Below are 25,465 nucleotides of genomic sequence, written 5' to 3'. Positions count from 1 at the left end.
AAGTTATAAAGTAAAAGCTATTAAATTTTAGAAAATACTGCTAAAAAAATTGATAAAAATTTTTATTATTTAATATTTCCAGAATTATTCCTTTGCAAAATATATTAAAAATTATACGATTTATATCGTAAGTTAAATACAACAAATGTTTATACAAAAACACACACATGTATAATACTTTTATTTATACAAATATACAATGTTTCATTTATACTCTATAAAATAAAGATGAATAAATTAATTTATTATTATGTAGGAAAACAAAAATACAACCAATAAAAATAAAACAAATAAAAGAATATAATAATGGCAATGAATACAAGAAAGAATAAGCAGAGAAAAAGAGAGAAAGAGAGAAAAAGAAAAAGAGAAAGAAAAAGAACAAAGAGAGAGACAGAGAGAGAGAGAGAGAGAGAGAGAAAGCAGTATGACTAACATATAAACAAATAATCGAAAAGTGATATATAATTTTGGTGACAATATTATAAAATAAGGATAAGAATGTTAGGATGAAAATAAGGAATTAAGAAAAATTATAATTAAAATAGAGATATTTCAAAAAAAACTAATTTATTTCTATTTCATTATATGTGTGTGCATGTGCTTGAGCGTGTGCGTGTTTGGATACATATGCTAGACGATAAATAAAGCAGTAAAAATATATTGTAATATTCTCATTTGAATATATGGAACACAATGCAAAAATTGCATCTTCTATTATGCATGTTTAAATTAATTGAATACTATCGATAATAGCGGAACTACAAATGCCGGTATTATCGGCAATTTTAGTTACGTTTAGATGAGGGCGCTAACGCATCGGAGTTCGCCAGTCACTTAAGGATCCCCTTAATAACATCATTTTATTGTCTGTCAATAAAAATTTGAATACCTAGTATATATAAATAGTAAATATAAATATAATAATTAATTGATCCGGGTTAGATTAATCGTTCATTCGAAAACGCCATAAAAAAAAAAACAAAAAAAAAAAACGTGCTTGTGTGCACATGAATGTTTTTGTGAAAATTACAAAAGTGAATAGATTTTATTAGATTTCGATAAATGAAATTGTAGATATTCTAATAAATTTTTGTAATTTTCACTTCATTTTAAAAACCGTAATAGACCCTCTTTACGATATGTACGTATGACCGCATGCGTGATTTTATGAAAATTGAAAATTTAAGATCAGACCCATTGATTTAAAGTGAGATTAAATCAATTACTCTATTTTCTAATCTGTTACGAGAAATGCGAATAAAATATTTTGGATTCTAGCAAGCGATAAAAAAGATCACGTTTAAGCGCAAAACGGAATGAAAATTGCTACATCGAGTTGCTTCTAGAAATTACTTTTCAGAAACATTCTTTAAGGGCCACTTTCGCCTCCTTCGGTTAAGTTAAACAACGGTTGAATCAGTAGGTGTCAATAGAAAATAGAGATGAAGGAAAACCATTTTCCTTCATCTCTATTTTCTATTGGCACCCTGCTGATTTTAACCGTTTAAGGGCCACTTTCGCCTCCTTCGGTTAAGTTAAACAACGGTTAAAATCAGCAGAGTGCCAATAGAAAATAGAGATGAAGGAAAATGGTTTTCCTTCATCTCTATTTTCTATTGGCACTCTGCTGATTTTAATCGTTAGAAAGTTATTTCCTTCGGTAAGTTAACACGAATAGTCAGCAGTGCCAATAGAAAATAGAGATGAAGGAAAATGGTTTTCCTTCATCTCTATTTTCTATTGGCACCCTGCTGATTTTAACCATTGTTTAACTTAACCGAAGGAGGCGAAAGTGGCCCTTAAAGAACGTTTCTGGAAAGAAATTTCTAGAAGAAACTCGATGTAGCAAATTTCATTCCGTTTTGCGCTTAAACGTGATCTTTTTTATCGCTTGCTAGAATTCAAAATATTTTATTCGCATTTCTCGTAACAGATTAGAAAATAGAGTAATTGATTAACTTAACCGAAGATGATAAAATTGGCGGACAATGATACTCAAAATGACTGCGTTTAGCAGAAAAAGCAGCTTTGCAACCATTGTAAAATTCTTTAATATGTATGATTCATCGAGTTACGATGTGTCGTACAATTGCGCAATATCCGTTAATTCTAATTAATACCCTTTGATTTTTCCACCTATTTTGCGAGTAAAAAAACAATGTATTGAAAAGTATTATAGAGAGCACGTTCCACTTAACGCTCGCAAAATACTTACGGTATCATTTCATCTTTATTGTTCATCGAAAGTTAAACAAAGACAAATGATACTTGCGAGCGTTGCAGACGTACAATGGAATATGTGCACAGTACTTACTCGTTTTTGAGATTTTTGTTAGCATCCCGTAAATATTTGTTGTCGATATCGAGGTTTTCGCATTTTATCTCCAGCTGATCGAACTTCACCTTGTTGACTGACATATCGAACATGGTACTGAAGTTAGATATCTCCCTGATGGTTTCCTGGCTAGTTTGTACCTCCTCCTTCAGAAGAGAGTTTTCCATGTTGAGATACCGTGCCAACTTCTTGTAAGATGACAAACGATCGTTGAGATATTGAATTTCTACCTTCAGCTGCATTTCTTGCTTCTGCCGAATTTCTTCATTCTGGTTCCTTCGTGAGTAAGGAGTACGTCTAGCAGGTCACGGATGAACGGCGTTGATATGATGGGCGGCGATTGGATGCTACCCCACGATAAATCGGCGGAAGGCGAGTCGGCGGTTCTCGTGGAAGACGAGTCGGCGGTTCTCGTGTAAGGCGAGTCGGCGGTTCTCGTGTAAGGCGAGTCGGCGGTTCTCGTGTAAGGCGAGTCGGCGGTTCTCGTGGAAGGCGAGTCGGCGATTCTCGCGAAAGGCGAGTCGGTGATTCTCGCGGAAGGCGAGTCGGTGATTCTCGCGGAAGGCGAGTCGGTGATTCTCGCGGAAGGCGAGTCGGTGATACTCGCGGAAGGCGAGTCGGTCACAGGCTCTGTCTTCACGCTATATGCGATCGTTATTGAACCGTCGGACGTGGGTATATGCCACATATTGTATGATCTTTCTCTCGTGCTTATTTCCTAATTACGTACCACGAACAAGATCCTTCCAAGATCCTTCCAAGATCCTTTTGAAACCTCGTGGTCAGGAAGAGACGGAGGAATACAAGGTACGTTTACACTGATGAGCTGCTAATACGAAAGTGGAGCGGGAGCAGGTAGCACAGGTGCCGGTTTCCGTTTTGTGCCCTCTACCCACACAAATGTGAACCGTGAACATGTAATGCGCAAAGCGTTCTGCGCATCACGCTTGTGTAGGGGGCACAAAACTGACATCTCTGGCCGGAAGCCGGAAGCACGTAGTACTGAGGTACCATTCCCGAGAATGTATTGGTTCAAAATAACGGCTAATTAGAGATTTATTCCCAAATTATGAAAAGCAACATGGCGACTTCCCTGACAACAGGTTAGGTTAGGAGAAAAAGAATTTCGCCAACGGATTTAAAAATTCTCGTTTCTTCTGGAGAAGATCGAAATACGTTGTATACTGTTTTGACAAATTTTAATTTTGTTTGTATTGTTATTAGATTTTCACAAATACTGCATTTGAATCTCGGACAACTTTTAAGACAAAAATTTGATTGACTATTCCAAATTCTTGGTATATTTTATATTATGTATATAGTTTGTATGAGCTATGTATACATAACTTGAAAAATTGAAAAGGAAGTTAGTTTAATAAAAGTCAAATCCTTATCTCTAATATCTGTTATATATTTTCGAGTGTGCGGGAGGTTTTTAGCTGTGATATGTTACATCTATGCGTAATTACAATAAATATCCAAAATGTCCAATATTTGATTGACCAATCCAGAATAAGGAAATCTTTGCAACTTATGTCGATTGGTTAAATCAAGTGACTCATTTTTAACGCCAAGTAAAATGCACAATAATCGCCGCATCAGACCATGCATTGAAAAAAAGATGGAAATTGAAAATTAAAGAGTGAAATTTGACCAATCAAAAAAAAAATTTTAATTTTTAATTTTCAATGCATAATCTCCGATACATGGCTTTATGTTTTCCGGCGCATTCTGTTTGGGGGGAGGGGGGGAATAAGTCGCATGGCAAAAGGCAGAAGTGAGTTTTCGCTACTAAAACGACCGTGCTTCCAATGACTGACGCTTGCGCCGTGCCGTTCTTTTCCCGTGAAAGTACGTTTCTTTCACTCTCTCGTAAACCTCCCATAAACTTTTTCCCTCCTGGCAAATATCGCCGTGCGCATCAGAATAGTATCGTTTTCGTGTTTACGAATCTTCCGTGTCTCTTATCTACGTGCTAGTCTTCGTACGACAAAGCGAGTCGTGTCGGACACCGGTGACGATTTTGGATATAGGCAAGACCACACGTACGCACACACACACACGCGTACACACAGTGTAATTAATCCATTATCGTCCTACAACTTCATGCACCAGCATGAGTGACTATTCAGCGGTTGCTCCGCCTCAAAACTTTAGCCAAAGCACCGCGTTTGCGGCGGCATTGCAACGCGCCAAACAGGTAATTATAATTTTTTGAAAGTGACACGTCGATGCTAATCATTAGGCCAGGATGCTTCATGATGAATAAACGTTTGCGCGCCAAGATCGCATCTGCCAGCTTCCAGCTTGGAAAAGCGTTATGTCGTTTCTAGCGCATGATTACAAACGCATTATTTTATTATGTTATCTTTGTCTAAATTTTATATTGCTGCATCTTGCAGTATAGTAAATTATGGAAAATATAAAAACTTTTTATATACATATTACATTACGTGAAAAAAAATTATTGTTTAGGATTTATATTAAATTAATCTTCTCAGATTGCCGCAAAAATAAATCCAGCTGGTGCAAATAATCAAGATTCCAAGTTAAAACGTCCTTTAGAAGATAGTTCAGGTAATATATATATTTGTTGTGTATATATATATATATATATATATATATATATATATATATATATATATATATAAAATTCTCTTTTCTTAATTTTATTACAGTAATTTATAGCTAATGATTCATTTATCATATTACATTCTATTAATATTGTGTTAAATTTTGTATTTTTAGAACCAGAAGCAAAGAAAATGGCATCGTTAGTATCAGATCCTTTAATAGGCATTCGTGGAGGACCTACAAGCAGTTCTATCAGCGATTCAGGTAGTCAAGGATCTAGACCAGTTTCTTCCAGTGTAGGTGGTATATGTAACGAAGATATCAGAGTTCCAGACAAAATGGTTGGTTTAAGTAAGTAGAAAACAATAGTAAATTGCTCTATATTCTTTGTATGAATATATCTTGTAATATTCTACAATATGTTGTATATATATAATATAACAGTTTAAGAATTTTCTATGTTGTAATATCCTTATTTGATTATTCATTATATAATAGTGTTTAAATATGTGATAGTTTAAGCATTATTATCATTACATTAATTTATATGATTGTTTATTATATTGTTTCTCAGAATGGTATGTTATTAATATAATTTTTTTATATTAATTATTTCTCATATTTGAAATACAATAGTAGGAGCATTTTATATATCATAAATATATAATTGCTTTTACGTAATAGTAATATATTTACAGTAATTGGCAGAGGTGGAGAACAGATAACAAGATTGCAAAGCGAAACAGGATGTAAGATACAAATGGCACCAGAAAGCGGTGGACTGCCTGAGCGTGTTTGTACGCTAACTGGTTCGAGAGAAGCTGTCAAGTAACTTGTTTTTCCCTTCTTATTTTGTTAATTTTAACTATTTTGTATGCAATGCAATATATATATCACAATTTTATATATACACGATGAATGATTAGAATTTGTTATCATCTCTTAATCTTGAATGTATTTATTTTACTATTGAACTGAAATATGGTTGTTGGTTCTATATTTATAGACTGGGTCTTGTTAAAAATACTTTCCTGCCAAAGTTATATATAAATCAGCCAAGCAAATCTGCTATCCTCCTTAAAAATTTTTATACAGGGATTCTTTATATTCTAATTTATTTAAGTGCATATCTTGTCACCACATTCCCATCTTCTTATTCCTTGAATCACAACTGAATCATTTTTATATCAAAACCGTGATGTTACCATAATACATGAATATTGCACATTGCTTTATGACTCTAGTTATTAGAACATGTGATTGGGATATAGTTAATTCTGATAACATAGCTTGTATTTTATGTACTACAATTTTATCTTAACATGTGTGTGTGTGTTTTACAAATATAGGACATATGCTTTTGCATATTGAAATTATGAAGTGTTTTACAGAATCTTTATTTAGCTCCTGGATGCCAATAGAGCGGGTTCAAACTTTCTGTACGCTTCAGAATTTCTGGTCATTGAAAATTGATCAATGAGTTGATCTTTTGATTTAATAATTTTGTATTTACTAATAGTTTTTTGCTTTTAATAGGGTATGGAGAAAAAGAGAGAGAGAGAGAGAGAGAGAGAGAGAGAGAGAAAGAGAAGGAAGAAAGGAGGATAGGATATGCATGGGAAGGTGTTAATCTCACAACATCAAGAAAAAAATTTTATTTACATTTTTGATACTATTTATAAAATTAAACCTATAGCATTTTAATACAAAACCTTTGAAACCGCAAAATCTTTTATTACATTATTTGAAAAATGTTATTGGTTATTAAAAGAAAAGAAAGATGTTACAAATGTATGATATATAACATTTTGGCCCACAATAGATATTATTGCATATTTATGTGTTGCAAACAAATTTTATTGTTGTATAATGATTAAATCTCTTCACATGTGAAACATGTTTTGATTGAAAAAAAAATTGCACACTTGCATTGTGTCTGTTTCAGCCGAGCAAAGGAGCTTGTATTGTCAATAGTAAATCAAAGAAGCAGAAGCGAGGGAATTGGTGATATGAATATGAGCAGCGCCAGTAGCGGTGGTAGTAGTGGAGGAATGATGGGACATCCAGGATTTGTTGAGATAATGATTCCAGGTCCTAAAGTTGGTTTGATAATTGGCAAAGGAGGAGAAACCATAAAGCAACTTCAAGAGAAGTCTGGAGCTAAAATGGTTGTTATTCAGGAAGGGCCATCTCAGGAACAAGAAAAACCATTGAGGTAAAACACAAAAATCTTTTTTCTGTGTAAGAATAATTGTTCCTCCTAATTTTATCTATTAAAACAATATTGCATAATTATTTAAAGTTGATATTTCTTTCTTTGTATAGAATAACAGGAGACCCTCAAAAGGTTGAATATGCAAAACAATTAGTTTATGAGTTAATAGCTGAAAAAGAAATGCAAATGTTTCATAGAGGAGGAAGAAGTACAGGAGAAAGAACAGGAAATTATTCTAATGATAGCAGCTTTAATCACGGTCCTGCAAATAGTGATGGAGTAGAGGTTAATAATCTTATTAAAATTAATAAAATTTTATTATATTAGGATTTAACTATAAATAGAGAATTTTATATTTTTAAAATTTACAAAATATATTAACAAAATATATATTTTAATGTAGGTACTTGTTCCAAGAGCAGCAGTTGGTGTTGTTATTGGTAAAGGCGGAGATATGATAAAAAAAATTCAAGCAGAAAGTGGAGCTAAAGTTCAATTTCAACAAGGAAGAGAAGATGGGCCCGGTGATAGAAAATGTTTACTATCAGGAAAGCATCAAGCTGTTGAACAAGCTCGTCAACGAATTCAAGAGCTAATTGACAGTGTCATGGTACATATATTGTATTAAAATTACATGAATTCATGTATTTAAAATATATATATATATATATTTTTTTTTTCTTTTAAATAACACTTAATAACGAGCTAATTACTATTATTTATTTATTAATTTTTAAAATGCTATTAAATTTGATTTGTTTTTGTATTTTTAGAGGAGAGATGATGGTAGAAACAATATGGGAAGCAGAAGTGGTTTGAGAGGTAATGGTTTTGGTGGCAATCGCAATCCAAATGAATATGGAAGTTGGGATAGGCGACAAGGTGGTCCTATGCAAGATAAAATTGAGACAACATATACTGTTCCATCTTCTAAATGCGGAATTATAATTGGCAAAGGTTTCATCTTTTACTTGTTGTTTTATTATATTTAATTGATTGGACAGATTTGTATGCATTGATAAAGCTTTTAGTCTTTTGGAAATTTTTACTTTTATAAAATGCTTAATACATTTAATAAATAATAATGTTATATCCTCTTGACTTTTAATATAATACCTTGGATTAAAACTTATTTTGTTATCATTTATTTTAACTTTAGGTGGTGAAACTATCAAACAAATCAATCAACAGACAGGAGCGCATTGCGAATTAGATAGAAGAAATCAAAGTAACGAAAATGAAAAAATTTTCATTATTCGAGGAAATCCTGAACAAGTTGAACACGCAAAAAGAATATTTAGCGAAAAATTGGGCATGGTATGTTTTTGATATATATATAAAATTATTCCTATGTATAATTATTTTTTATATAAATAAAATAAACAATTTTTCTATTCATCATTTAAAGGGTCCAGCTGGTTCTTCATATGCTGGAGCACAAGGAGCAGTTGGATATAATCCAAATTGGAATACAGGGTATCAAGCATGGCCAAGCCAACCACAATCCAATGACGGAAGTATGATTTTATGTGTTCTATCTAACATTTAAGGCGATATTTGTAAGTTCCATATTTCTTGTACAAATAAATTGTTTTTGCAGGCAATGCTAATCAAGCTCCAGTACAAGTTAATCCGCAGACTGGTCAACCAGACTACAGCGCTCAATGGGCCGAATATTACCGATCATTAGGTATGCATAGAGAAGCGGATATGATAGAGCAACAAGCAAAACAAGGAAAGCAAGATCATAATCAACCAGCAGGTAAAAATCTTTATAATTTTACATTATGAGGAATGCTAGAAGGATGAACAAAAATATATTTTTATAATTAATTTCTGTAAAATTATTAGATTGGATAAATTCTTTTTTAGGCAATTCACAAAATCAATCTAATCCAGCGACAACGAATTCTGCTGGACCAAGTCAGCAACAACAACAGCAACAAACTCAACAACAACAGCAGGCGGGCGCCGCGCAAAATGGAGGACAAGCCGATTATAGCGTCCAGTGGGCGGAATATTACAGAAGCATCGGTAAAATTAAGGAAGCCGAAGCGATAGAAGCTCAAATGAAGGCGGGCAAGGTATTTTCTTTGAAATATCATTCTTTGTTGTTTGTTATTTATTTTAATATTATATGATATTCTGTAGCTCGGAATGCAAGGAAACCAAATGGCTCAACAACAAATGCAGACTCTGCAGGGACAGTCCGCTGGCCCACCGGGTACCACGCCCAACGCATTTCCTCAAACTTATGGAAGTTATCCAACAATGAATGCCGGTTCAGCACCAGGCGGTTATTATGCAGCGAATGCTGGATCTAATTCTCAATCACAAACGGGACAACAAAATCCTTCTTTTCCAACAGGGTATCAGAATTACCCTTACTCACAGTCCACTTCTGAGAATTAAGCTTCCATTTGAGAGAAAGACAAGCTGTAAGTATAATCTTAGTATTTAATATATATATATATATATTTAATATGTAAGCGTACATACAAAAAATTGTATAAAACATATAATATTTTAATGTGACATATTAGATCAAAATGATTAATAAGTTTATATACCTTGGCACATAATTAGGCGTAAAAACTTTAATTTTAATGGATAGCAATTCAATAATATATTTAATAATGCTGTTCAAAATTAATTTTTGATTGTAAAAATTTGTACAATTTTTTAACGCTGCAATTATACTTATAAGCCAATATGAAGTACTTTTACACATATATCAATACAAGGAGCAATTATAATTTTCAGATTTGTTGTGTTTATATATACTGCTATCTATTTAAATTTCTCAACTATATTTAATAATTGATCTATCTTCATAATTTGTACAATATGATAATATCTTTATATTGGCTTGATATTTCAACATGCTATAAGTCAATGGTGTAAGAATAAGGATATGTTATCCCCTGATATTCATTGGATCTCTTTCAGGGAATTTGAACTAAACTTTGCAAAATATAAAATTCTATGATAATCTATGATAATCTATGATATCTATGATAATCGTGATTTTTCTCTCATGTCATAATTTGAATAATTCTACACCTTTGAAATAAAATCTGTTTCTTGTATACACTGATCATCTTTTTTATCATAATTATTTGTTTATTTCAGATAGTTTTCAGATAGCTTTCCATCGGGATACGGTTAATTCCTGCTATATCTCCATATAACTTTTATCATAAATAGTTGACTGCTTCATAATCTTCATATATCTTTGAAAATGTCATTGAAAATCGATTATATTCTGTTACTATAATATGTTTCATGTGTTTTTTATATATATACATATACATATATAGTAGGATATCCATCGTTCTAAGTTTAAGTAACAAAAAGTATCAAACAACAAGTTTGTTTGAAAAGAATTAATATTATAATATAGTATCAATAATGATATATGTGTTCTACTTATACTTATTGTATGTATTTTTGTTCCATAATATGTATTATTGTAATATAAGTTGAAGCTGGCAGGTGTGAAGCAGCGGATCAGAAAGTGGAACGAGGGATCGACATCTGTACCCATTTTATTGCATCCTCTCTCTCTCTCTCTCTCTCTTATTAAACTTGTTAAATTATATCCTTATAAATGCATTGTTATAAACGATACTAGTATATTTTGTAGCATTATATAACTCATTATTTATGTCTTGATAAGATATTCATTTACTTGAAATACTGTGTTTCATTATGACTGCAAATATTTACTATACTACATGCTGTAATCTATACAGCTACTATATATGTTTTTTCACTACCATGAACATTATTTTATCCACGTTATGTAGAAAAAGATACACGATATGATTATTTATATATGCATATGTCTTATTGCACTGGTGTTAAATACAATTTTACTTTGCTTTTTTTTTGCTTTCTCTCGTGAAATACCAATACTATTTTTAGATATTTGGAGCAGCCAGTTAGAGAGAAGTTTACCTGTCCTACAATAATCGATGTGGGGATCTACAATTTAAAATGTTTCATTCAGCACTAATCTACATATACACACTTGGAGGAATCAGGACCCTGCAAACTGGAGATTAATTGGATGGGATATATGTAACGCATAATGTAGAATATAGTTTACCAGCATCGTATTCTAAATCTTACTTAACCAGTATTACGTGTGATTTTACATGACATACTATAATGAAATATTGAATTTTTATTTTTCTGAATAATTCAGTTTTGGAAGACTTAACTAGTCATTTGTAAAATAGCTCAAATTTTTGTACATTTCTATTATTATATATATATATATATATATATATATATATATATATATATATATATATATATATATATCAAGTTCTTTTAAAATACTTTAAATGAATGGATATAGAATATGTGAAAGGTTGAATATAGGATGTATCAAAGAGATGGACTATTTTTCGTTTTGATTACAAATTTTTTGTGGTAAAATTAGATTCAATTTGCAAAAAATTGTGGATGACACATTATCTCTTCGCACAAGTTTTATATATTTTTAATATTAAATATCTTGCATCAAACGAATTAAGATTGTGTTGAAGTAAAATTTATTTGATTTATTTATTTATTAGAGAAAAAGATGTTATCTGTTTGCATCTTATTCATTAAAACTCTACTAATATACTTTTTAATTTTATCTCTAATATCTCTTTCATTTGTGGTAAATACATAACTTCTAAAAAACTTGTGCGAAATATAGTTCTAATATTTTATGTCTCTCTAAATATATCCTATCCATAGATAATAATATATTCATAGATTTTTGTATGTACATGTGTCTTCATCCTTTGTGAAAAAGGAATTGCGTAAAACGTAATAATCGCTTTGTATTTTTTTACAATATATATATATATATATATATATATTTCTATTTCATTTTTACGCGGTAAAATGTAAAATAATGAATTATACAATATGCCACTTAATATAATATTTGAAGTTACAAAGCTAAAAGAGCCAATTATAGTTTCCATTAATTAAAGTTCAGTTATATATTAGAATAAGATTATATCGCGCGTTCTTTATATATAAAATTTATATATATATATATATATATATATATATATATATATATATATATAATATTATGCTTATATATTTATGAAATTCTATTCTCAAAAGATCACAACATGAAAAGTTTTAAACGATATCTAAAGAATTCAATGGTGTAACAAAGATGTTTCAATAACGACGAAAAAGAAATTATTTCTTTTCTAATAAAAATTTTTGTTTGGCTTTGTTACTTATATGTTTTTAATGTAACATAAAAAATATATATTTCAAACATGTAAAAATATTTTCCTTTATATTATTATTTATACATTTTCAATGCAATTAAATTGCATTAATATTTGTTATTAATAAAACAATTTAAAGTTTTCATTTAAAATTATGTGGAATTATATTTCGAATACATATTTAGCTCATTATCCAATTGAAAAATATTTGTAATAAATTTTTATCATATTGCTTGAGAAATATTTGAGATAAGATATTAAATAAAATTTACTTGTGTATGTGCTACTTTTTATATTGAAATATGCAAAAAACTTTATTTTTTCTTTATTATTTGAGCTAATAAAAATAGCAATAATGTAATGGCTGTGATTATGTTATTACTATTTTTACATTATCTTGAATTATAGAGAAAGAATAAAGTTTGTGTATATATAAACTCTATTTCTCTCTTTTGTTTTATTATAAAACAAGATTTTTCCTTCTTTTTAAGTATATGAAGGCACATTCAATCTTATTTATCAATTGAAATATTTTTGGTAATTTGTACTTTTTATGCATGTAATTAATTGACATTGGCGAATGTTTCAGGAACAGGTGCAACAGAAAGTTTTCCAGTTTCTCTAATCAAGAGAAGCAAATAGTAAATACGTATGAAAGATTTTCACATATAAATAAATTCTATAAGGTATTATATTTAGGCAGAGTGTATTATATATAGATACAGGGCATATTTAATGCAAGATTTGTAAAATACATAAATATTCAAATTTTATAATAAAAAATAACAACAAAAGTATAAATAGAATATAATAACAATCATTGTTTAAATATGAAACAATTTAAAAAATCTATATTCCGTTTTATTGTTATATAGAATATTGTATGTATAAATTATTAAAATAAGAGTATATACATCTTGAATGATGCAAAACAGCGTTTAACGTAAACGAAATCCTATATTTTTGTGCTTGAAAAATTAATGTTTATCGTTTTCCATTTTTGAGCGTAGTTAGCATTAATTCATAATACTTAAATGTTCTCGTACCAAATGATAAACATTTGAGTAAGATTGCATTTTCGCCCATTTATAAATATTATTCGCCAATAATACGCGAATCAACAAATATTGGCGTTTAAAATTTTATTTCCTAAGCTTTCTCTAAAGAGAGCATAATTTAATAATTGTATAACATTTTACATTTCTGGAGGTGGACCGTACATAGGATTTAATTGTTGCGTACAGCGTATAAATGTCGCTCGTCGCGGTAATTCGCGCAAACGCTCTGCTCCTGTGTAAGTGCAAGCAGATCTTAAGCCACCTAATATATCCAGCACAGTATTCTCGACTAAACCTTTATAAGGCACTTCGACAGTTTTTCCTTCCGAAGATCTACATGTATAAGAGAGCGTGTAAATAACTTTCTATTTATTATCTTAGCACATTGTACTTATAGCGCTGTAATAATAATTCTTACCTATAGTCCGAAACACCACCAGAATGCTTCTTCATGGCTGTATTGGAGGACATTCCATAAAAAAGTTTTAATTTCTTTCCATTCTTTTCTATAACTTCGCCCCCACATTCGTCATGACCTGCAAACATTCCACCTGCCATGACGAAGTCCGCGCCAGCACCAAATGCTTTCGCCAAGTCTCCAGGGCAAGTACATCCACCATCCTGCAATAAGCATTAATATATACATAAAAGTAAGAAATCTGTACAATTACGTTCATTTCAATTTATAGAATATAATATTTACAGCAATAATGTGTCCCTTTAAGCCATGTGCCGCATCTGCACACTCAATTACAGCACTTAATTGGGGATAGCCCACACCAGTCTTCATCCGCGTTGTGCATACAGAACCTGGACCAATTCCTACTTTAATTATATCTGCTCCAGAAAGTATTAATTCTTCCACCATTTCTCCTGTTACAACATTTCCTGCCTGTAGCGGCAGCAATTAATCTTTATATTTAAATATAAAGTATAGATTAGTATTCAACTAGCCACTAAATATTCAAATAAATCACTAAATGTATATTTCTAGGTAAAGCTGATGACAAACAATCGGTTACTTACAATTATAGTGTGATTCGGATATCGCGCCCTTACTTTTCTTACATATTCAATAAAATGTTGTGAATATCCATTTGCAACGTCCAAGCATATAAATGATAATTCTGGCACGGCTTCTAGGATGCTTGAAAGTCGTTCATAATCTTCATTTCCTGTTCCTGAACTGGCTGCTACATTCTTTATGCAGTCGGGATTTAAGGTGGAAAAGCTTTTCCATTCATCTGCGGTATAATATTTATGGATCGTAGTAAAAAGACCATGCTAAAAAAAAAATATAATAAGTATGATGTTGCATTATATCATACTATGATTTGATATAATCATATCTCAATATGTTAATAATATTTGACATATGTATTTGAATATATGTGTGACAGAATCTAGACTTGTTAAAAATAAACATTAACAAGAACTCAATATATATATATTTCACATATAATATAAAATTATTAAACTTTTCTATACTTTTGATAAAGCTTTTGCCATTTCAAATGTTCCAACTGTATCCATATTAGATGCCATTACAGGAATCCCTCTGTATGTTTGTTTAGAATTACGAAATGTAATTTCTCTAAAAAGATCGACCTAAAAAATATAAATTATTAAAATTATTAAAATTATTATGTGTGTATGTGTACATATACAGAGTGTCTCAGATTTACATGTCCACTGAAGGGAAGAATTTAGCATGCTAAAACAAGAAACTTTTCTATTTGGCACTTTGGTCAAATCTTAAATTAAAAATAGCACTTTCCTAAATTAAAATTTAACAAAAATTTTATATTGCTATTTGTACTAAATTCATTGCAGGTATTAAAGGCATAAGAATTATTACTCAAACAATAAAAGAATTATATGTTTTATAATGTCCAAAAAAAATTTTATTGTTTGAATAATAATTTTTATGGTTTTAATACTTGAATTTGGTAAAAATAGTAATACTTCATTTTTATTAAATTTTAATTAGGGAAAACGCTATTTTGAGATTTGACCAAAGTATTAAATAGAAAAGTTTATATATATATATATATATATATATATATATATATATATATATACATATAAATTTTCTCATGTAAAATCCTGCAAGATATGAAATTTTTTATATCAATATAAAATTCGCATATAACAAAATTCCTATTAACAGAAAGTGATATAATAATTAAAATTAAATTAATGAGGAGATATATTAAAAATTGAAAAATTTGATAACTTTATGAAAATAATTGTTTTCTACAGGACACAAATATTAATGAAGAAAATTATAATTCTATATATATGCATATGTATTTAAATGATAAATTTAAATAAAAAAATCATAAAAATATTCTCAGATACACTTTGATGTATCTCGAGTTATCTCATAAAAGATAACGCACTTCTAATCGCTGAATTTTTTTCGTCTGACAAAAACGGATGTACAGACAATGGAACAAAAGCAGCAATGAACGTATATCATTCTAATTTGCGCCAATTATATAAATACTCACATCAGATCTGCTTCTCAACGTGCTCCGTTTTGGGCGCAGCAGCACGTCCTTAAAGTCCAGTTTTATGTCATTTATTATGTTGGGCATTTCGGTGAGCGCGGATATTTCCTGTTTTTTTTTAAAAGCTCAGTGTCTTTCTAGCAGACGACTCTGTTCTCTTGCACTGTAGATCCAGTCAAACTCGCGAGGTCGTTCTTTCAACGTTCTTGCCTACACTGGATGGTACATCCAGACACCCAACACCCGACACCCAGACGTTCGGCGTTCGGTATAGGATATATATCTTATCTGATACGCTAGTCGCGACGGAGAGAGGGCTATTTTTATCTTTCTCTCTCTCTTCCTCTCACCCTTTCTTCCTATTGAACCAGGACGGTGTTATCGGCGGGTGCTTTGGAATATATATATGTATCGCTCCGATGAAATAAAGGGAATGATCTAGGATAATTATTTCTCGAGAACATTTGATTCTCAAAGCAAAACACATGTATTAGTTATATAATATATTATAGTTTTGTTACAAAAAAAGAGAAAGAACATTTTTTTCAGTTTTCGCGACTCGCTAAAGAATACTTTGCCAAGTGTTATAAATATATAAGCATATAATACACACAATATTAAATAACATGTATAACATTTCCAGTACTTTAAGGGCCGTTTTTTTTTCTTTCTTCTTCGTTTCTTATTACATTTCTATCGAATTATCTCTATGCAAAATTACACTTAATTATCTACTCGTTCGAATAAGATTTTATTCCACGTTTTATCGTTCTGGATAAATGCCAGTTTCCCTCGGCATGTTAGCAATCGATGCATTGCGAAAAATCCCTATTTTAGACACGATTTGGACATTATAAAAGCCATCCCTGCATCGAATATATGTGTATCCTATTAAATTCACAGATAACGTTATCAAATACATTTCCAGACGTGATAACTGAAAAAGTTCATTTTTTAAATATTTACTTTTTTCAATTTATTTTAAATTGAAAAAAAAGTTATGAAAGATTGGATAAAATTTTTTTACAATTAGTTTTCAAGCATTTTTTTACAATTATAACAATTTATTTTTATTTATATAATGTTACTTGAAGATATGATTAAAAAATTGAATTTTTGTACGCGATGTATAATCTTTTTTTATTTTATGACAGACACCATAGAAGACATGGTATATCATATCAAATAAAAATTCTTGCTTCTAACAAACAAATTTATGCTGACTCATTCAGAAAGTTTCTTAGTTTATGGATTAAAAATTATAGGAAGATACGGAAATTAAAAGAGATTGTAATGATAAAATAATGATGTTGAATTTTTGACATGTTGTATGTTTTTTATATATTTGGTTTCGCAATGTTTTTTTTTAAATTCTATTAAATCATGCATAGTTTGTGAATTAGCATAGACAATATATGTATGCAAAAAATGTACATTATTAATAAATTTTCATTTCCACTTGTGATATGCACATATAATCAATGCTGTATATATATATATGTATTTTTTTTTTATTAATATTGGATATTCTTTTTAACTTACACAAAATACATAATTATAATTCCAGACGCATTTTTATTCACTGGGATAGTTTGTATATCATATGAATGTACTCATTCATTTAAATTCATATTAATTCCTCTTTAGATGTCATTACAGTGTGCATAATGCTAATTAATATACTAAAGTAAGTTTAAGAACAATGGCATCATACCATGGAATGCCATATTTTGAAATATGATGCGTTCATAATTGGAATACAATAGATACAGACATGATCATGTCTTGAAATTGTATTCTATTAAGATGGTTTTTTAAAGAAATATTCTATTCTCTACTCATTCCATGAAAGAATGAGAATGTGGTCTTAAAAATTTTTTGCATATAATTCATGTACATGAATAAAAGAACATAAAATTCATGATCCATGTACATCATATATGATAAAGATATTTAAAAATTTGGCAAGGTCTCAATATATATGTCAAACACATGTATTTAACACATATATAGTTAAATTTTTTTAAAAGCTGATAGTATTTAAAATTACATCAAAAATAAATTTAACGAGATATCAGTTCACTGGCAGTTACACAAGGCAGTATAAAGAAAGAAAGAAAAAAAAAAGGCCATTGTTTACATGTTTTTGAATTCACCGGAACCATTAGCGTTGAGCATAAGTATGTTGGGATTTTCCTTTTCAAAGGCAGTTGCATCTCTACCTCCGGGTCTTTCTTCCTGTCCCCATTCTCCTAGAGCCCCATGCATCACATCTGGTTGTTCCTTCAGTTTTTGCTCCTCCTTCTATGACATTACTCATGGTTTATGATCAAACACAAACACAAGTTTATTTTCAAGATTTATTGACTTAAATTAATTAATCTTTATATCATTCATGATATTTATAACAAATGCATTTTCTACAGTATATTGTTTGTCTTAAAATATTAAAACATGAATCGCCATCAATATCCAACTGTATATTGCAGATGTGATAGTTTTAAATAATTAAAAATATAACAATAACTTTATGACCAGCAGCAATTGATACAAAATTCCAGTACAAGAAAAGATCATGTTGATTAGAAGTGATTATTCATCATTATTGTTTTTCACAAACCTGTTTATCCTCTTGCGCAAACTTATCAAACATGTTCGCATAAAGTTTCTTCTCTTTAGCTAACTGCTTCTTAATAAGATAATTACAAACTGAAATTTGTTTAGACGCGGCTGTATTTTTTGGCTGTACTTTTAGAACCTGCTGGAAATCTATGATAGCATCTTCAGGTGATGCAAGCTTAAGATGTGCTTGTCCTCTTCTGAACAAGGCTTTTTCATTCTTAGGGTCCAATTCTAAAGCTTTAGTACATTGTTCTTTTGCCAAAATGTTCTCGTCGATTTTTAGATAGCATAAAGCAAGATTTAAGTGAGTCGTTAATACCAGGTTATCCCTCTCTTTCATGAGATCATCTTCGAAATCTGATTTACTATCTAAATACTTGAAAACTTTCTGGTAAACTTTAATAGCTAAATTGATTTTATCAGATGTTAAATATTTCGTTCCTTTTTCTTTCTGTATCTTTGCTTGTTCTATCTTTTCTGCTGGCTTCATTGACCATATGCCTGTTTCCTGTAACAAATGACATACGATTAGTTAAAAAAATTATAAAGTCACTAAAAAGATACTTATATTATCTAGTAATAATAATTACCTTTTCAAAGTTCTTTAATTCTACTTCATATTCCACATCTGCATTCGGCGGAATATTAAATTCAGGATTTCCTTTTTCCTTGAATGCATATTTACTCTTAATTAAAAGTCTAGATTTCTCTCCACTTAAAAAACGTTGCAGTGCTATTTCTACACCCTCCACAATTCCCTCAATTTCACCTTCTCCAAGAGTAAATTCTACATCTCTCTCTTCAAATATTTGTCCATTATACTTCCCAACCAAATGTACTAAAAATATGTAATAAAATGTAATAAAAATTGTTATATAGAAATAAGAATATATATATTTAACAAATTTAAGCTTACTAATTTATGATACTAACTGTTCACTTGGGCACCATCTTCAGGATTAGCATAAGGCTTTCCAGCAACAATCTGGAATCTTTCAATGCTTTTATCCTTGTTTGGACTTAGATCTTCTCCATACCAATCAAGTAGCTCAACCTAAAGAGATATATTAGAATCGTGACTTATATAAACAGTTGTTTATTAATTATTAATCATATACTAAAATGTTCTTATGACATATATGTAGATAACAAATTCTTTTTACATATTATATACAGAAGTCCTTAAAAACTGGCGTTATTTTCAGCTATAATTTGACAGTAATTAACACAATTAATATTTATATATACTTACTTCAAATTTCAGAGTAGCATCAGGTGGGATTAATGGTGGGCTACCACTCTTGCCATAGGCATATTCGGGTGCACACGTCAATATAGCAACTTCACCCTTTTTCATACTAGCTACACCAATGTCCCATGCTTTAATAACGCTGCCTCGTCCAAGATCAAATTTAAATGGTTTGTCCCTGTCTTTACTGGAATCGAATTTTGTTCCATCCAGCAAGGTACCAGTATAATGGACTTTTACTTTGCAACCAGTTGTAGGAGTTGCATCTCCTTCTCCTTCCTTGATAATTTCCTTCAATACACCTTTATCCTTTGCAGGTGATAGATCTATCTCGGCCATTCTGCAGATAAAAGACAGAATTATTGAATGAAAGAAAAAGCTTTTTTTTTCTCTCCGCGGTACAAAATCGTAATAATAATTTTTATGTTCGAGTTCTCGGCTTCTCGGGCTTGATATTATAGAACATTCTCGATGCGTAAAGCGCGCGAATGCAGGCAGGAAATGATTCCGCAAGAATAGAGGAAATTATGCAAAGAAATTATGTATGAAAATATATAAAATGCATCAACAAAAATACTTACGTCTTAGAAAATAAAATACGTTCGAGCACTAGTTATGTGTTATTCTACCTGAAACGCAATCGCTTGCACGCGTGCCGGCGGATTCGAGACTAGTTTTGTGTAATCATGCTTCAAAGCACAAATCGATTTCATGGAATTTGCTAGAAAATATTCGTTTTCGTAGATACCGACAACCGATTTGATCACATTCGAGATTTGATATCTTCATCAAATCATCTAGATACCAACGATCAGTAATGTCGATAAATTCCAGTTCCTGTGTAACCGACATAAAAACTTATTTTCGATTGCGGCGTCTTTGATGATGATCGAATGAGAACTCGTCTTTAATTCAGTCGGAGCTTAGCCAATAGAAGAACGACTATTCCCGTGCGTACGGTATCGTATATACGTATGTACATACATACACCAACGCAGTATTCAGATAAGAAGTAAGAGATAATAGAGTTTAGCGCCAACGGATTCACACAACACATATCGGGTGCGCCATATTTTGATTCCTTTGCGTGCTTTGCCTAGCATTGTAATGGCGGATGCATCCCGCCGTTGTCGCGAGTGCATCCGATCGTTGCGGAGAAGCGGGAAGTGAGTTTGAACGATACGGCAACTGCGATCGTCATTCGGAAAATTGTAACGTCGCGTCGATTTCATCCTTGCCGCTGCATCGGCTCGGCTCGTATCAGAATCACGTGAAATCTTAAGGTTACTGATAGTGATGTGCGGGAACCCGCCGCGAATTAATTCGCCACGTACTTTGGACCGCCTCTGAACATCCCGGATTATTTTGACTCTCTCGCGATACGATGTCAAGAAAATCGAATATGGCCGAGCGCTGTCGCATCTGCTTAGCTGATCGCGGTTGCATGACCGATATTCACGACGACAGTGTGGAATCCAAGCTCAAGGATCTGGCCAAATGCACTTCTATCGATGTAGGTTTTTTTGAGGATATGTTTACTTCGATATTCCTCTTTAGAGAGCTTATTCCGTTTTTGTTTAATATAGGTCAAACATGAAGAAAATTTACCCAGTGTCATTTGCCATGTATGCTTGTATAAGCTGGATATGTGGAGCGAGTTCAAGGAACAATTTATACGGTCCAATAAGGTTCTTTTGGAACAGTTAGAAATATCGGAAACATCTGATATTTCTAATTCTGTATGTAAATTTTTATATCTTTTTATGCTATATTTTATTAGTTTAATATAATTATCATATATTTATCTCTTGTTTTTATCTTAGATTAAGGATTCTCAAAAGGATGAAAGTTGTGTGATGGAAAATATGAAAAGGAAACATTTGAATAGAAGTGAAGATAGCATTTCTGATAATGATAAGGTGTTTTTATCTTAAATTTGCACATTACTTAGTTGTATTTCATAATAATGTTATGTTTATATTAATAATAAGCTATTATACAACATTTAATTGAATGCTTGACAGAATTATTGAACTGATATATCTAAGAGTTACTTTGCCAAACATAAAACACAACTGACTGTTTTTGTTATTTCAGAAAAAGTCTAAAGCAGATGCATCTTCATCAGAGCTTACAAATATTGATCATGATACTGGCCAGATTATATTGGATGTAATAAGCATATCGTCGGATGATGAGAATGATAGACCAACTTCATCCAAAGATTCCTCTCGCAAAGTGCTTGATGATCCTGATAATAGTAAGAAGGCTGCAGAAAATGGCAGCGGAGAGCATATGGAAAGTAAAGCAACTTCAGGACCGATGAGAACTAAATTGTTACCTGCGAGACGCGGCAGAAATATCGAACGAAGGAAAGCATCCACAAAGCGTTATATAGAGAGGAAAAAGGCGCTCTTGGCCGCAACAGGAGAGAATGTGTCTGATACAGATTCCATAATTTCCGATGACGCGCAATTATCACCTGTGCAAAAGGCACGAGCGAAAAATAACGCGGATAAAGAAGCGGAAAGGCAAAAGAGGATTGCCAAAGTGTTAAAAAATTTAGAAATGAATCTCACAGAAAAATATTCTGTAATTCATGACAAAGACACAGATTCTGACACACGCAGAACAAGATTGAGTAATTTACATTCGAGTACTTTGCAGCCAAATAAGAAAAATTCACTATTAAACCCAACTGATAAGAAAAACAATGCCGAGAAAAATATATCCTCTTTAGAGAGTTCAATGGAACGAGAAAATTCTTCAGTTTCGTTAGTGGAAAATAACGTTACGGCAGACGTTAACGTAAAAAAACCCGAATCACAAGTTGATGATGAAACGTTTACGCCGTACACGTTGAAATCCGAGCTTGTGATCGGGGACGTTACTTATGCCGTAACATCAACGTTGATTCTTGCGGATAAAGAAAATTCAAATAATGTAACAAAGGATTCTAAGAGTTCTAATGTTGATGAAAGCAGTCGGGAAAAAAATACTGATATTATCGACGCGGTTCAGTTACGTAGAATAAATAATCCTGTGACGCCTGATGCAAATAGCAACCCAGTTAATACCAAATCTGTCGAAAGATGTTTAAATATCGAGGTAGAAGGTAACGAATTATCGGTTTTGAAACGTGTACAAGTCGAATTGGCAGATTTTGTCCAAAAGGAAATGAGGCATAGAATATTCGGTACAAACGATAGCGTCGCAAAAACATTATTTCCCGAGAAATTGGACGACGTCAGTGCGATTTCTCGTAAAAAACTTGATGAAAAGTTGAAAGGTATAATAGAGAGAGCTATAAAGAAGAATATCGAGTCCTCCATCATTAGACACGCAGATGATACATATGGATTTGCGAGGGTTTCGCCGGCGGTTGCGAAGGCGGCTATGAATTTACCCGAATATCAACCGAAGGTCGTAATTAAACGTTTAGATATATCAAAAGAGAGTAAGCTCTATAACATCAATAACCTTCACATTTTGAAACAGGCCGCATCAAGAGGAAGCAGTCATGGCGGATCCATCAACGTAACTTCTCGTAAACGCCGAATTGTACCGCCGATAAAGTATAACGACTACAACACCTCTGCGTTGGATTCTGATTCCGACAAATCGGACGATATGATTTCTTCCAAAGAAGCATCCAAAACTTCATCAGAACATGCAATAACACACGGCAGTTCAGCGAAAAAATCACCGGGGATGAACAAACAGATTGCTGCTTCTGTCAAACATATGGAAAATAGTTCGATCGTCAAAGTTATGGATAATGGCGCTAAATGGACGCCTCTTTTCGTCGAGAAAAATTCAACGAACGAACAGAAGGCCGATTACGAAGACTCAATCAGAATAGAGGGTGCCATAACCGAAAATCATATATGCGGAGTATGCGCACTCACATTTAGCAGTCGAAAGGATGTAGAGGCGCACGTTCGTACTCACAAAATGATATCAAGCGCTAATGTTACACACATCACACTGTCACAAAATGAGATTGCAGTACCGACACCGCCGCGACAAAGTAAGCAGAAAATGATGCGTTGCAAGAGATGTCACGAAATAGTCGAAGCTCGTTTCGTAAAGTCACATGTCTGTAAAACAGCTACAGAGATTCACAAGTGTTATGTTTGCAATTCCATGTTCCGAACGGAGAAGCTTCTTGTGCGGCATTTGGAAAGTCATGATCAGTCAGAATTCAACATAGTAAATGCAATCGGGAACAAAAAATCCAACACTATCGATATGTCACAGAAAACGCAATCTACAACACCACAAGAAGATCAAAGAATTGAAACGAAAGTGCAAAATGTGTTAACTGAGAAGAACGATCAATCTGATATCCAGTCGGACAAGATAACCAGTACAGGCGTAAAACTCGATAACGGGGAAACTATCGGAGAAAAGTTTAAGGAAACATATACCTGTTTCCTATGCGATAAAATATTCACGGATGAGGAAGTGTTGAAAGATCACTTGCAAAAACATTGCGATGATCTGAGCGAAGGGGAACAGAGCAATAGCAAAGAACAATATCAATGTGCTATCTGCGGTGATACTCTAGAATCAGATCAAGCATTAGAAGAGCACGTCGGTAAACACTTGTTTGATGACGAAGACGACAATCCCAATTTGATTAGCATAAATCAGGATAATAAGAGCAATAATGAAACGAAAGAAATAGAAATCTATTATTGCGGTCAGTGCTCAGAATCGTTTGATTCGGAGATGTCGTTGGAGATGCATATGCAGGAACACGAAGAAGAAGTTGCGATAGCGGAATGGGAGAAGCAAGGAATGAAAGTCATCAATCAGTATCAGTGTATGCTTTGTGACGAATTGTTTGATGCAGAAGAAGATCTGGCAGAACATTTGGACATACACAATGGAAATGCTCATGTATGTCAGTTATGTGACAAGCCGTTTCGCATATTGGAGGATTTGCAAGAACATGTCGCAACCCATTGATATGTCTATAAATTTCACTCCATATATATACAGTATATACATATAATGAGAATATTCTAAAATATTCTTCGGATGATAAAAATCATAGCAACTAAGATTGCAATTATATTTATATTTAAAACATTTATACAATTTACATAATTGTCACAAAACCTGCCAATAATGTACATGTAAATTGTGTTTTTTTTTGGAAAAGTGCAGCCGTATGTTTAACCGAAAAATGTGGCAATTTTAGTTTGTCATTATTTATATAATGATATCTAAGAACATTAAATAATTTATAAGTTACATGAAGTTTGTACATGTAATATAAATTTTTTTTTTCTTTTTGTTTATAAAAGATAAATTTGATTAGATATTGTTATGATTCAAATAAGATAAGAAATTTACATTTACTTTATTATTTCAAAATATCTTATTAAAATATGTTATTTTAAATAAAAGTACTATTATAAGACATAAACTCTCATGGAAAATTTATATTTTAGAAAGAAAGAGAGAGAGAGAGAGAGAAATGTACATATTATTATAAATTTTGGAAAAATTATATTGTTTTAAAAAAGAGAGGAGAATATAGTTTTTATGTAATATATATTAGTTATAAAACTAAAACTTATAAGAATAATGTATATAATTAAAATCTAAAATGTATATGTAATTAAAATTTATT

The 25,465-nt window shown here is 31.6% G+C and overlaps 4 protein-coding genes across 10 annotated transcripts in view; 2 read left to right on the top strand and 2 right to left on the bottom strand.

Annotated features, from left to right (window-relative positions):
* Positions 1–4,096: 4,096 nt before the first annotated feature.
* Positions 4,097–14,560, top strand: LOC126852849 (far upstream element-binding protein 3). 4 transcript variants are annotated; one of them, XM_050598118.1, is made up of 14 exons: positions 4,097–4,538; positions 4,840–4,915; positions 5,087–5,263; positions 5,611–5,740; positions 6,858–7,127; positions 7,238–7,412; positions 7,531–7,737; positions 7,901–8,084; positions 8,287–8,444; positions 8,536–8,644; positions 8,728–8,889; positions 9,000–9,211; positions 9,279–9,565; positions 14,432–14,560. In XM_050598118.1, the coding sequence occupies exons 1-13, from the start codon at positions 4,455–4,457 to the stop codon at positions 9,537–9,539; spliced, it is 2,205 nt and encodes a 734-aa protein (XP_050454075.1). In that variant the 5' UTR covers positions 4,097–4,454; the 3' UTR covers positions 9,540–9,565; positions 14,432–14,560. The 4 variants fall into 4 exon arrangements, with proteins under 4 accessions (XP_050454075.1, XP_050454067.1, XP_050454058.1 ...); XM_050598110.1 differs by lacking the exon at positions 14,432–14,560 and adding an exon at positions 10,264–11,043; XM_050598101.1 differs by lacking the exon at positions 14,432–14,560 and adding an exon at positions 11,055–11,415 and having other exon boundaries at positions 4,098–4,538.
* Positions 13,507–16,283, bottom strand: LOC126853124 (GMP reductase 1). Its single transcript, XM_050598605.1, has 6 exons — positions 15,951–16,283; positions 14,926–15,045; positions 14,464–14,721; positions 14,141–14,329; positions 13,856–14,058; positions 13,507–13,770 (listed from the first exon to the last, which is right to left on the bottom strand). The coding sequence occupies exons 1-6, from the start codon at positions 16,035–16,037 to the stop codon at positions 13,575–13,577; spliced, it is 1,053 nt and encodes a 350-aa protein (XP_050454562.1). The 5' UTR covers positions 16,038–16,283; the 3' UTR covers positions 13,507–13,574.
* A 1,160-nt stretch (positions 16,284–17,443) lies between these two features.
* The window catches only part of LOC126853044 (FK506-binding protein 59-like), a 406,809-nt gene continuing 398,787 nt past the window's right edge, over positions 17,444–25,465 (bottom strand). For 2 of the 3 annotated variants that reach the window (XM_050598433.1, XM_050598443.1), the window contains exons 2-7: positions 20,403–20,479; positions 19,825–20,161; positions 19,506–19,626; positions 19,163–19,410; positions 18,571–19,080; positions 17,444–18,254 (exon numbers count right to left, since the gene is read on the bottom strand). In XM_050598433.1, coding sequence (XP_050454390.1) covers positions 18,087–18,254; positions 18,571–19,080; positions 19,163–19,410; positions 19,506–19,626; positions 19,825–20,160 — 1,383 coding nt within the window. In that variant the 5' untranslated portion in view covers position 20,161; positions 20,403–20,479 and the 3' untranslated portion in view covers positions 17,444–18,086. Of the gene's footprint in view, positions 18,255–18,570; positions 19,081–19,162; positions 19,411–19,505; positions 19,627–19,824; positions 20,162–20,402; positions 20,543–25,465 lie in introns of those variants that run through there. The other variant, XM_050598450.1, reaches the window with a different exon arrangement.
* LOC126852721 (uncharacterized) lies at positions 20,823–25,078 on the top strand. 2 transcript variants are annotated; one of them, XM_050597823.1, is made up of 5 exons: positions 20,823–21,334; positions 21,408–21,560; positions 21,645–21,740; positions 21,919–23,244; positions 23,320–25,078. In XM_050597823.1, exons 1-5 carry the CDS (start codon positions 21,206–21,208, stop codon positions 24,793–24,795), a joined length of 3,180 nt encoding a protein of 1,059 aa, XP_050453780.1. In that variant the 5' UTR covers positions 20,823–21,205; the 3' UTR covers positions 24,796–25,078. The 2 variants fall into 2 exon arrangements, with proteins under 2 accessions (XP_050453780.1, XP_050453770.1); XM_050597813.1 differs by having other exon boundaries at positions 20,824–21,334; positions 21,919–25,076.

Source organism: Cataglyphis hispanica, chromosome 1, assembly GCF_021464435.1.
Source record: "Cataglyphis hispanica isolate Lineage 1 chromosome 1, ULB_Chis1_1.0, whole genome shotgun sequence".
Classification (NCBI taxonomy): Eukaryota; Metazoa; Arthropoda; class Insecta; order Hymenoptera; family Formicidae; genus Cataglyphis; species Cataglyphis hispanica.
Note: the sequence above shows the minus strand (reverse complement) of the source record. Positions and strands in the feature narration are given on the sequence as shown.

Bases quoted from the DNA above. Each gene is read 5' to 3' on its own strand.
- LOC126853124 (XM_050598605.1), bottom strand. From the start codon at position 16,037: ATGCCCAACATAATAAATGACATAAAACTGGACTTTAAGGACGTGCTG. The intron at 14,722-14,925 runs GTATAGAAAAGT...TTTTTTTTTTAG, and splicing joins TGGCAAAAGCTTTATCAAAA to CATGGTCTTTTTACTACGAT. The intron at 14,330-14,463 runs GTAAGTAACCGA...CTGCCGCTACAG, and splicing joins ATCCGAATCACACTATAATT to GCAGGAAATGTTGTAACAGG.
- LOC126852721 (XM_050597813.1), top strand. From the start codon at position 21,206: ATGTCAAGAAAATCGAATATGGCCGAGCGCTGTCGCATCTGCTTAGCT. The intron at 21,335-21,407 runs GTAGGTTTTTTT...TGTTTAATATAG, and splicing joins CCAAATGCACTTCTATCGAT to GTCAAACATGAAGAAAATTT. The intron at 21,741-21,918 runs GTGTTTTTATCT...TTGTTATTTCAG, and splicing joins GCATTTCTGATAATGATAAG to AAAAAGTCTAAAGCAGATGC.
- LOC126852849 (XM_050598118.1), top strand. From the start codon at position 4,455: ATGAGTGACTATTCAGCGGTTGCTCCGCCTCAAAACTTTAGCCAAAGC. The intron at 8,445-8,535 runs GTATGTTTTTGA...CATCATTTAAAG, and splicing joins TTAGCGAAAAATTGGGCATG to GGTCCAGCTGGTTCTTCATA. The intron at 9,212-9,278 runs GTATTTTCTTTG...GATATTCTGTAG, and splicing joins CTCAAATGAAGGCGGGCAAG to CTCGGAATGCAAGGAAACCA.